General features: G+C 35.8%; 1 protein-coding gene across 10 annotated transcripts in view; it reads left to right on the forward strand.

Moving 5' to 3' along the window:
- The window catches only part of UTRN (utrophin), a 497,949-nt gene that overhangs the window by 216,542 nt on the left and 268,208 nt on the right, over positions 1-13,199 (forward strand). For all 10 annotated transcript variants that reach the window (XM_072826596.1, XM_072826601.1, XM_072826576.1 and 7 more), the window contains 2 exons: positions 9,879-10,029; positions 11,297-11,472. In XM_072826596.1, coding sequence (XP_072682697.1) covers positions 9,879-10,029; positions 11,297-11,472 — 327 coding nt within the window. The remainder of the gene's footprint in view (positions 1-9,878; positions 10,030-11,296; positions 11,473-13,199) is intronic.

Raw genomic sequence — 13,199 nt, forward strand, 5'->3', positions numbered from 1 at the left:
AACTTTTTAAAAGGATTTTATTTGAAAAAGTGGGAAAAAGAAAGCGCACACGTATGCATGTGCGTGTACAAGTGGAGGGTGAGGGAGAAGCCGACTCCCTGCTGAACAGGGAGCCCCATGGAGGGCTTGATCCCAGGATCCTGGGGTCATGTCCTGAGCCAAAGGCCAATACTTAACTGACTAAGCTCCCCAGGTGCCTCAAAGCATAACTTTTAAGGCTTTTAGTTTTTTAAATTTGTTTATTTTTTGAAAAGATTCTATTTGTTTATTCATGAGAGAGGGGTGGGGGGCAGAGACATAGGCAGAGGGAGAAGCAGGCTCCCTGCAGGGAGCCTAATGGGGGACTCTATCCTGGGACTCCAGGACCACGCCCTGAGCCACCCAGGCATCCCAAGGCTTTTAAAGCATAACTTTTAACTTAATGAGGATTTGGATTGCATCATGAAATTAGTTGTCATATATCTGCCAACCATATTTGTCAAAGGGATCTTATGGAATCTGGTTAATATCAACGGTTTATTTTTGTTTTTGTTTTTTGGACAAACTTTTGATAATTGTGTTGTGATGGATTGCATCTCAGTTTTATTTTCCTATTTTCATTTTTTGGTTATCAGTGAGATTTCAATATTCTTATATATGTTTACTGACCCCAGTGTTATTTCTTCTGTCAATTGTTAGGTGATCCTCCTTGCTTGTTTTTCTATCATGATATTACTGTTTACTTACTAATATGCAAAAGTTAGGGATATTAACTATTCATATTTTTTTGTTTATTCATGGGCCCTTTAATTTTGTTAGTGGTGTTTTTTATATATGGAAGTTCTAATTTTATATAATCATATCTCATAAGTCTTCCTTTGTGATTTTGTTTTGTTTATATGCATATAAATTACCTTTTAATTATGAGATTAAGTATGTATATTTTAAGGACAATTTTATTTGACTTGAAGTTTATATTAAATAGCTAACCCATCTGAATTTTATTATGGTATGTATTTTGGGTTAAGCCTCCACATTGGTGGTTCTGTACACTGCCTCTTTAGTAACAAGAGTAGATAGAGTTCATGCATCCTACCTTTTAAACACTCCTCAGTTCATTTTTTTGGTATAATCTGGGTTAAGAAACACTAATCTGCTTTGTCTTATTTTTCTTATATGAACAACTAATTTTCTCATACTTTTTGTAGAATAATTTAGCTTTTCCTTATTTTTGGTGATAATTTCTTTATTATAAATTTTAAGTGTATTCTCATAGCTCATTTTTATTTAATTTTTCTAATTTACTTTATCACACTGTCATTTTTACTCTTATACCATAATACTTCCATTTTTAAAGCATTATAAAATATTTTCGAGTAGCATATCCAGAAAATTTTTTTATCCAGTATGTCTAGGAAATTATTTTGAGTATATCCAGAAAATGTACTTTCCCTAATTATTCTAACTTTAAATTCATATTATTTTTCTATATTTTTCTTCTGGTAAAATTTTTGTCATTTCAAACCAATTTGTGAAAACGTGATCAATTTGAAATATAGTTTTTTTTCTAATTTTTTGAATTCTTCTCTGTCTTCTCAGTAAAGATTTGAAGGTTTATCTATACCTCTCTCCCCAGGACTATTATTGGTAGTTTTGTGCTTTACTTTTTTTCTCTTTTTTCTTTTATAAATGAAGTATTTTTGACATATAGTGTTATATCAACTTGAGGTGTACAACCTGGTGATTTTATAATTCCATACATTATTCAGTGCTCATCACAACAAATATAGTCACTGTTTGGCCCCATACAACATTATTATTACAGTATTATTAAATATATACCCTATGCTGTACTTTTCATCTCCATGACTTACTTATTTTATAACTAGATGTTTATTCTTCTTAATTCCTTTCACCTATTTTGCCCATCCCTTCTCCTACTCCTCTTCTGTCCAGCAACACCAATTTGTTCTCTCTGTTTATGAGTCTGTTTTGTTTTGTTTTGTTTATTTGTTATGTTTTTTAGATTCCACATATAAGTGAAATCATCAGTGTTTGTCTTTTCTCTGCTTGACTTACTTCACTTCACATAATACTCTCTAGGTCCATCTATGTTGTTGCAGATAGCAAGATCTCATTCTTTTTTTGTGGCCGAATAGTGTTCTATTGTGTGTGTGTGTGAGTGTGTGTATAAAATCTCTATTCATCTATTGATGGTCATATAAGTTACTTCCATATCTTGGCTATTAAAATCATGCTGCAACAAATATAGGGTTGCGTATATCTTTTCAAATTAGTGTTTTCATTTCCTTTGGGTAAGTATCCAATAGTGGAATTCCTGGATCATGTAGTATTTCTGTTTTAAGTTTTGAGGAACCTCCATACTGTTTTCCATGGTAACTGCCCCAATTTACACTCCCTCCAACAGTGTATGAGGGTTCCCTTCATTCTACATTCTTTCCAACACTTGTTATTTCTTATCTTTTTGATACTAGGCATTCTGACTGGTGTAACATGATATCTCATGTGGTTTTGATTTACATTTCCCTAATGACTAGTGATGTTGAACAATTTTTTCATGTGTTTGTTGGCTGTCTGATGTCTTCTTTGCAAGAATGTCTATTCAGATCCTCTTCAATTTAATGGGATTACTTGTTGTTTTGGATTGAGTTGTAGAAGTTCTCTATAGATTTTGGATAACAACCCTTTATTGGATAAATCATTTACAGATATTTTCTCCCATTCAGTAGGTTGCTTTCTTTTCTTTTCTTTTCTTTTCTTTTCTTTTTTCTTTTCTTTTTTTCTTCTTTTCTTTTTTCTTTCTTTCTTTCTTTCTTTCTTTCTTTCTTTCTTCTTTTTCTTTTTTTGATGATTTTCTTTGCTGTGCAAAAGCTTTTTATTTTGGTGTGGTTCCATTTTAGCTGTGTGTGTGTGTGTGTGTGTGTGTGTGTGTGTGTGTGTTGCCTGAGGAACATATCCATAAATATGGATATTTATGGCCAATGTCCAAGAGATTGCCTATGTTATTTTTATGGTTTCAGATTTCACATTTAAGTCTTGACTGTATATTTGCTTTTACCAGTGATTTTTTTTTTTCATTATTCTCTTACTTTTCTAGTTGTGGCCTTTTATTTTTACTTTGAAGAATGGTGATGAACTCCTTTAACTTTTGTATGTCTGGGCAACTCTGTCTCTTCTTCAATTCTGAATGACTTTGCCAGGTTGAGTATTGATTATAGATTTCTTCCTCTCAGCACTTAAAATACATTATGCCGCTCGCTTCTGGCTTGCAAATTTTCTGTGGAAAAATCACCTCATAGCCTCATGGGATTTCCCTTTTATGTAATGGTTTGTTTTTCTTGTTGCTTTTAAGATTTCTTCTTTATCTTTAGTTTTGCCATTTTAATTATTATGTGTCTTGGTGTTCACTTCCTTGAGTTCATTTTGTTTGGGACTCTTTATGCTTCCTGGACCTGGATGTCTTTTCCTTCCCATTGTTAGGGATATTTTCAGCTATTATTTCTTCAAATAATTTTCTGCCCCCTCTGTCTTCTATTTTTGAGATCCCTATAATGCGAATGTTATTACATTTGATGATTTTTCAGAGTTCCCCTAATCTATTCCCAATTTTATTTTTATTATTTTTCTTTTTGCTGTTCATTTTGGTTGCTTTCCATTCCGCTGGCTTCCAGATTGCTGGTCCATTCTTCTGCATCCTCTAATCTGTTGATTCCCTCTGGTATATTTTTCATTTTAATTATGGTATTCATTAGTTTTCTGACTGATTATTTTTTATAATTTCTATCTTCTTGTTGAAGTTTTTACTGAGTTCAAATATTCTTCTGTCAAGTCTGGTGAGTATCTTTATGACCATTACTTTGCTATCTTTATAAGTCCTATTGCTTATCAGTTTTGTTTAGATTTTTTCCTGGGATTTTGTCTTGTTCTTTCATTTGGGACATATTCCTCTGTTTCCTCATTTTGTCTGCCTCTCTATGTTTGTTTCTGTGTATTCGGTAGGTCAGTTACATCTCCTAGTCTTGAAAGCATTGGATTTGTGTACTGCCCTGTAATGCAGTCCTACACTACTGCATGAGCCCTCCTGTTGTGGCTGAGCTATGGTTTTTTTGGCATGCTTGTGTGTCAGGCTAGCCTTTAGCCCAGCTGGCTACAGTGACCTACTTTGCCTGCTATGGGCCCACTGGGCAGGGTTTGTACCCATGAAGAGACCTGGGTGCAGCCTCCTTGGGTTTGTTAGTGGGGGGGCCAACACATAGCCTGGCTCTCTGCAATTAGCTGTGGCAACAGCTGCTGGTGCAGAGTAGGACAGGGCTTGTTCCTTATAGCCAGCTCAAAGGCCCAACTGCAGAAAGTGTGGGCACTTTGGTGTGTGTCTTCTCCTCAGGTCAGGAGTCACGTTAGAGGGATGCCTGCCCAGGTGAATTGGTTGACTGTGTGGGTCTGCATGGGAATGCCAGGATAGGGCATATGGTGCTAGCAAGGTGAATGGATGCAGAGTGTCAGAATTAGCTTCCAGCAGCATCTGGCTATCTATTTTGGGCAAGGGCAAGAAAAAATGGCATCTGCTAGCACTTTTGTCCCTGAGGAAAGTTCCTGCAGATCCCTGTCTTCTGGTAGTTTTGTGTTTCTCTTGTTTGTTGCTATAGAGTTGGTGTGTGATAGCTTTCTTCTACACTCTGGGTGTGTGTGCATGTGTGTGTGTGAGTATAAAACTTATTTTGTTGACTTTTGTATATATTGACACATCAGTTGTATATAATGATAACTTCTTTTTAAAAATCTTCCTATTCGTATATATGCATTTGGCTAATGTGGTAAAATGTCAAGAACATTGTGGACTAGTAATACTGATGGCAGAAATTCTGCCATTTTCTTGATTATAAAAATGTTACCTTTTAGAAAAGAGTTTATTCCATGGGAATTTTCAAAAATTTTAAGCACTAAACTATATTTTCTTATGCTCGAAAAGTCTCATCTACCATAACTTTTATTATCTTCTGTCCTTTGTTAACTTGATTACATTTGCTAGAGGGTTATCTCTTTTATTTTATTCCAGCACTTGGATGCCTTATGTTCTTATTTTTAATTTTCATTCTCTCCCAACTTTAGTACCCTATCCTAAATGTTTATTTTTCTTTATCCATGTTTATCCATCTTTCACAAATAGTGAGAACTTTTGTATATTCTGTTTTTTTTTCCATAAAACATCTAGGCAATGGAAAACATCCTGTACTTTCATGGTTTCAGTTATCAGTTATAATCACATGAGGGTGATCACCAAGTCCATTTGTCTATACGAGGTCCCTGTGCTATTTGACCTATAAAACTTTTCAGACTTCTTCAGGAGTAGAATTTAGTGATTCATCACTTATGTACAACACCCAGTGTTCATTGCAACAAGTATCCTCCTTACTACCCATCACCCATTTAGCCCATACCTCCCCCCACCTCACCTTCAGCAACCCTTAGTTTGTTCTCCATAGTTAAGAGCCTGTTTTATGGTTTGCCTTTCTCTCTCTTTCTTTCCCTGATGTTCATCTGTTTTGTTTCTTAAATTCCACATATAAGTGAAATCATATGGTATGTGTTTTTCTGTGAAATGACTTATTACATTATATGTCAACTAACTAGAATTTAAATAAAAACTTGAGGGATCCCTGGGTGGCGCAGCGGTTTGGTGCCTGCCTTTGGCCCAGGGCGCGATCCTGGAGACCCGGGGTCGAATCCCACGTCAGGCTCGCTGCATGGAGCCTGCTTCTCCCTCTGCCTGTGTCTCTGCCTCTCTCTCTCTCTCTCTCTGGGTGACTATCATAAATAAATAAAAATTAAAAAAAAAAGAAAAAGAAAAACTTGAAACAAACAGAAAAAGAAATAAAACTAATCTATGGGGAAAAAAGCTTTTCATCTTTGTTGACCTGTCGTAAAAGTAAGATAAATACCATGAAAATATAAATCAATCATCTTTCTTTGAAAACTGTCTTATGCCTCTTTAACACTGGTGCATGGTATTAATTTTCATGTTTTTCCAAATAAGTAGTTTTCCAACCATCTTAGGTAAATAATGAAACCCCCTTTTTCTGGATGAATTTCTTCCCTTTCTTTGAGCCACTTATTTCTTCCTTCTTATCATGGATCCTTGGATCATCATGTATCTTCTCTCCTAAGAATGTCTTCTCAGGTATTCATCCTCTTTATTTCCTTTGGTGGTGAACAAAGTTCAGACCTCTCATCTTGAACTTAGAAGCTTTTTAACAGTGTTCTCCAGGTGGCCTAATTTCTTATACCTTGGGCATATTGCTCAGAAAGAATTTCCTTCATTCATGTCACACAAACTTGATTAAATTTTTCTTTACCTTCCAGTTTCTGATTCTTTTTTTTTTTCCTTCCAGTTTCTGATTCTTACTCAGAATTCCATCTTCTGCAAGGAGTAGTTTTCCTTCTTAATTTTCTCAGTCATTCTTTTTCTATTATTTAAAAAGTTTTTGAAATTCAATTTTAAGACTTTACCCATCCACCTACCTCTGTATACTTGTCTATCCGTCTGTCCATGCACCATCTGTTTGACCAATATTTACTGAGTAAATGACTAATTCAAGGTATTCATATAAGTAGCTACATATAAGTAGTTATAAAAGGGTTATAATGCAGATGTACTAATAGATACAGTCTCTGTCTCAGGGTCCAAATGTACATAGTAGAAAAATAATGACAGGCACTTATTAAATAGTGCTATGGTGGGGAAAATACAGGACCGTGCTAAGAACCTTCAAAGATGAGAGAGAGAGAGAGCACGTGTGAGTGCACTGCTGTTGAGGAAATGAAAATAGTCCAACAGAGTTAGAACTCATAGCAGAAAGATGAAACTAGAAAGGTCTGAAGGGACTCTATTAGAAGGACCTTATATATCACGTTAAGTACAGTTGACTCTTGAACAACATGGGGATAGGAGCACTGACTGCCCCTGCAACGTAATAAAAAGTATGTGGGGGAACCTGGGTGGTTCAGTGGTTGAGTGTCTGCCTTTGGTCAGGTCATAATCCTGGGGTCCTGGGATCGAGTCCTGCATCAAGATCCCCAAAGGGAGTCTGCTTCTCCTTCTGCCTATGTTTCTATCTGTGTCTTCCATGAATAAGCAAATAAAATCTTTTTAAAAAGTCTGTGTATAACTTTTGACTTCCCCAAAACTTAACTATTACTGCTTACTGTTGAGTAGAGCCTTACTGGTAACATAGTTTATTAATGTATTTTGTATATTATATGTATTGTATATTGTATTCATATAATACAGTAAGCTAGGGAAAAGAAAATGTTATTAAAATCATAAGGAAGAGGAAATATATTTACAGTATTAGAAAAATCCATGTGTAATTGTAGGGAGCCATGACAGTATTTTATACCAAGGGAATGAGAGTTTGCTGATTGTAGAATACACGGTAGAAGACAAGACTGAGAGCTAAGGGGACCTATCTGTGCTGCTCACATGATAATAACTTGATTAGGATAGTGACTGTGGAAGTAGAGATTAAGGGAAAAATTGAGAATTAAATAGTTGAATCAGTAAAATGTGATTGGTGGGGTGTCCAGAGTAAAGAAGAGGGAGAAGTAAAAACTGAATCCCAAGTCTTGGGCTTGAGGATGTAGGTAGGTGGTGGTACCATTGCCAGAGATAGGGTACATCGGTGGTGAGAAGAATTTGTGGGGAAGATGGCAAGACCAGCTGAAATATTAGAGAGAACAAACAAATATGCTTATAGTTCAGGTCTAAATCAAGGCTGCAGTAAGGCTGGGACTTGGAGTCTGATTCTCTGGAGGTCCACAGCTCATCACAATACTCTGCTGCCTCCTCTGCAAGCTGGTTGGGTTAGAGAGGAGGTGATGATGGCTTTGTGAGTCCTACCTGAACATGCATCTCCTCCTTTCCTTTCCTTTCCTTTCCTTTCCTTTCCTTTCCTTTCCTTTCCTTTCCTTTCCTTTCCTTTCCTTTCTTTCCTTTCCTCTTTCTTTTCTTTTCTTTTTTCTTTTCTTTTCTTTCTTTTTTCTTTTCTTTTCTTTCTTTTTTCTTTTCTTTTCTTTTCTTTCTTTTCTTTTCTTTTCTTTTTTTTCTTTTCTTTTCCTCTTCTTTTCTTTTCTTTTCTTTTCTTTTCTTTTCTTTCTTTCCCTTCTCTTCTCTTCTCTTTTCTTTTTTCCTTTCTTTCTTTCTTTTGACTTCCTATTTAATCCATAGCTATGCTGCTTACATTAGTTTGAGATTTATGTTCCATTACAATGATACTTATTGTTACTAAATGTCATGTTTGTATTCTCAAGGTCTTCAGATCTTTGAGGCAGCCTTTTTTTTTTTTTTTAGCAATTTTCTATTCACTATTGCAACATTTGAAAAGTTAGCATCTATGTTTGTTATTTAGTTATTGCATAGTTTTATGAAATGTCATGAAAATTGTCTCTATATCTTCTCTTAGTGATGTGTTAGAAGTGCTCTTATTTTTGTCATGCCCAATAGAATGCTGCTTCTCTCTGGGCACTCAAAAAATATTAACAGCATTTTCAAAGTGATTTTCATGGAAGAAGGGAACATGAACATTTTTAGGAGTTAGTGATGCCAGGGACCATTTCATTATTTTTTGAAATATTGTTAAAATCTCAGGGATACCATCTAACCCTCTCCTAGCAGTGCTACTTTAAAAGAAAAGGCATAGGGAAATTTGTTAGGATCCTAATTCAACAAAGATTTTTCTTAATTCAACAAAGATTTTTCTTCTAACTTAATGTGTTCCAAATGTGACAAGAAGTGTAGTGTGACTTTATCTCCTTTCTAAAGGAGTTATGTTTAAATAGAAATCTTGATAGCTCTTTCATTGACGAACAGTTCTATGCTATGTGAGCACCTCCATACTGTTCTATTATCAGATAAAGGGGACACTCCACATTAGCCATTGCACAGAGGGTATTGACTGGCTGAGGCTGCCATCCTAAGATGCCATCCACAGATGGGGTGGCTTAAACAGCAAACACATTTCTCTCAGTTCTGGAAGCTTAAAGTCTAAGGTCAAGGTGCCAGCAGGGTTAGTTTCTAATGAGGCCTTTCTTCCTGGCTTGCAGATGGTCACCTTCCCACTGTGTGCCTACACATTGTAGCCTTTCCTCTGTGTTCTTGCAGGGGGAGAGAGAGAGAGAGAGAGAGAGAAAATGATCCATTTGTGTGTCTGTTTCTCTTCCTATTAGGACACCCGTCTCCTGGGATTAGGGCTCCCCTCTTATGACTTCACTTAACCTTAATTACCTCCTTAAATTCCCTCTTTCTCCAAATATAGTCACATTGGGGGATGAGGGCTTCAACATATGAATTTTGGGGGACACAATAGGGTCCATAACACAGAGATAATAGAGCGCAAGGAAACTTTGGGGGTTTTTCGCCTTTTAGATTTTGTTCTAGCTGGGAACTACGTATTCTGGAAATAAAACTCCTCTTTTTTCCCCATAAGAAAATAGAATAATTAATCATATTTTACATTTCATGGTATTTAACATGTTAAGTATGGAAAGTTGGGTGGGTTAGTGTGGCTGCAGCTAATCAATCTTGATTTTCCAAGCTGGAGCAGGCTGTCTTTTCAGGTAAAAAGCTGCCCAGTGTGTTTGTATATGTATGCCCACATGTTAAGACAGGGCAGGGCAGGAATCTTCTTGATATGATGCATGTTTCTCTAAGAGGCATCATTAACCATAATCTTTCATGAAAACTGGTCTTAGAGATCAGTGAGCTGTGAATTCACTTGTTTGGGGGCATTCAGTTTCGATGAGACTTGAATTTCCATGTTGGAAAAATTGCCTCTAGACAGTCCTGGAAACTTTGGAAACCTCTTTTGTTTTTTGTCCTTTAGTCATTTTGATAGGGCTGTAGAAGAATGGAGACAGTTCCACTGTGACCTTAATGACCTCACACAGTGGATAACGGAGGCTGAAGAGTTATTGGCTGAAAGCTTTACTCCCGATGGTGGCCTTGACTTGGAGAAAGCTAGGATGCACCAGCAGGTGAGTGCTCTCCATCAGAGGGTAGGGGTCTGCTCAACAGGTGGCACATTTCTTTAGGATGTGCCATTTAAGGCTGATTTTGAAAGGAAGGACTAAATATATTAACTTTTCAGGAATATGTAGAGAACCTATAAATTTGTTCCAGTTCTCCTTTCCAAGTTCCAAAATTTAAGAAACATTGGCGTTTAGAATTTTTTTTATTTATTTTTTATTTTTTATTTTTTTGGCATTTACAATTTCTAATTAGGGTTTTAAAAATTTAAGTTAAAAGTGCTCTTTAATGGTTAATGGAAAAAAAATTTATCTTTAAGGTTTTATGTTCAGTGTAACATTTGTTAAATTTTGTATATAAGACTTTATTAAGGACAGAAGGATATCTGCATATCTCACCTGTTTTCTGTACTTTAATACTCTTCATCTTATTTTTCTTTGCAGAATTGGTAATATTCATACAAGGAAATTATTCTGGAGCTGAGTCAGGGCCACTGCTCATGTGAATCTAATTCAGTCTCAGGGAAATATAACATAATAGCTAAATCAGTTCTGTTAATATTGGGTCTTTAAAAATAATGGTCAAAGCAAGCAAAATTTCAGTTTACATTGTTAAAGATATTTTCTCTTTTATTAAATCCTTAAAATCTACTTTATGTAGAAGTCTCGCAAGGAGTTAGAACATGTAAAAAAAAGAAATTAGAACATGCTTTTATTTTTTTCATGAGCATGTTAATTTTCATGAATTTTACTTTTAGAGTTATAGATAAGAACTTAAATTTGACCTTACAATATCCTTTTTTAGTTTGTTACTTAAAAATTTACAGAGTTATAAAGCCATATCTCAATAAAATACACACTGAGGTTTATTTACATATGCTGGGACATAGGAGTTGTAGTGGTCTATACATATATATGCATTTAGAAATGCTTTCAAGCACATATTTGGAAGAAGAGAAACAGTCCACTTTACTCAAACATAATTGATGCTTAGGCTTCAATATAAACAGCTGTTATTTACATTATTGGTTGTCCTCTTCCAGTGTATTTTGCATGGTGACGTTCAGGAGAATGGGTTAGATTTCAAAATAGATTATTCCATTTAGTGTGTTGATTGAGATGTTAGTAAAGTGTTTTAAAATGCCTTTTTCATGAGCAGAAAGATTCTTCTAGGACTTTCTCTAACACTTAAACTGTACCTGGTACACATAGTAGCTTTGTGCATCCATTGCATAGTTAAGTAGTGGAGTTCATCCTGAGTTGTACTCTGTTACAGGAACTTGAAGAGGGGATCAGCAGCCATCAGCCCAGTTTTGCAGCCCTAAACAGAACTGGGGAGGGGATTGTACAGAAACTCTCCCCCACGGATGGAAGCTTCTTGAAAGACAAGCTGGCAGGTTTAAACCAGCGCTGGAATGCCATCTTTGCAGAAGTGAAGGACCGGTGGCCAAGGTGATTTAGCTGTAGTAACTTGAGGGCACAGGGGTAAAGATATTTTGGTAGAGCCTTTTAAGATGCAATCAGATGAATTCAAAAAATCTTCTATTGTCTGATATCATGATAGGAGTTGTACTGACATTTACCTCTATTGTGATGTTCTCTATTTTTAGAATTTTGTCTCACTGTATTTTTAGGTTACCTGCAAAGCCTCACTTTTCTACTCAGTCATACAATGTGAAAGATTTATTTTTCTCATTTTTGACATTTTAGTATCATGTGGTGACTATGTGGCAGGAACTTGAAGTAGGCGAAGAGCAGTCTTGACTTGCAGTCTCAAGATCTGGGTTTGGGGTCAGACTTCTTACACATTTCCTGATTGGGCCTTGGGATCTTCCTCTAAAATCCCTCTTACTTGGTTATTCTTAAAGTCAAAGGGTGTGTTACATTCATATATGCCAGTGCTTTGTAAATAGTATAATTCCTCATCTATGTAATATAATAAACATAATGAATTATTGTTTGCTTTTATGTCAGATTATGTTATAATGCCCAGCTTTTACTGAGTGTCTTCTGGTTGCAAACATGTTTGATTACCAGGGAATATAGTACTGAACATTACAAATTATTTTATATGTTACTTTAAAATTATTTGAAGTTATTTTTGAGATTCAAGATTTAATGGTGGACTTCTACTTTGCTTAACATGTTTCACCCCATTAATGATCTTATTTTTAGGTTGATGATAGTTTGGGTTGGAAAGTCCTCTTTTTTTTTCTGCTAATTTTAACTCTGTAGATGATGTGTTGGTTGAGGAATAAGCTATCGTTTTTGTTAAAAAAAACTAACCTAATATTTTATTAAGTCCTATTTCATAATGTGAAATACAACAAAAAATATGGAACTATGAATATTTGGCATATGGCAGCTTTTTATAAAATAAAATCATCTATTGTTTTGTGTGTTTTGGTAAGAGGCAACTGATGGCTTGTGCATTTGGGTGGAGAGATTGCCATGTGGCAGAGACTGTGTTTGGCACCTGGCACACATTGTTTCATTTTATCCTCTCAACTCCTCTGAAAGGACTTAGACCTATTGTGCAGCTTTTGAAACTAAGGCTCAGAGAGAAGAGGTTAAGTAGCTTGTCCAAGTCTCATACAGAAAGTTAGTGATGGCATGAATTTAGGCTCTCAGATACTGTGCTTGAACAAATTCGGCAAGACCATAGAACTCTCCAAGGGGAGGGATCTTGAAGCTGAGTGTTGAAGCATTTGTAACAATTTCCCATAAATTAATCCTCGAGAGGGCGTTCTAGGGAAACGAGTAGAACAGGCTAAGGTTGGAAGCATGAGATAGCATGGCCAGGTGAGAGATCTGCAAAATTATATGATGAGGAGGGTTCGAGGGACCCTGGGTGGGATTGGAAGCTGAGGTCCCAAAGGGTTTTATGTGCCTAGCTAACGCATTTGCATGGAGAGTTCTCCTGGTTTGTAAGTCATCTAGCTCCCAGGTCATCTTAAGGAAAAAGATGTACCTGCTGGCATGATATTAGCAATAATAGCAGAAATTCTCCTAAAGATTTTCAAGTGGGTCTCTGGGGAATATGGTAATTATTGCTCTAGGAACTAACAAGGTGAAGCTAATACATATTTTACTCATCTTGAGGACAAGATAATAATGAATCTCTTCTCCAGCTTCTTGTATTTTAACTAGAGCAATATTTATTTTCATAAATTTATGTT

The sequence above is a fragment of the Canis lupus genome, chromosome 1 (assembly GCF_048164855.1).
Source record: "Canis lupus baileyi chromosome 1, mCanLup2.hap1, whole genome shotgun sequence".
NCBI classification, from domain to species: Eukaryota; Metazoa; Chordata; class Mammalia; order Carnivora; family Canidae; genus Canis; species Canis lupus.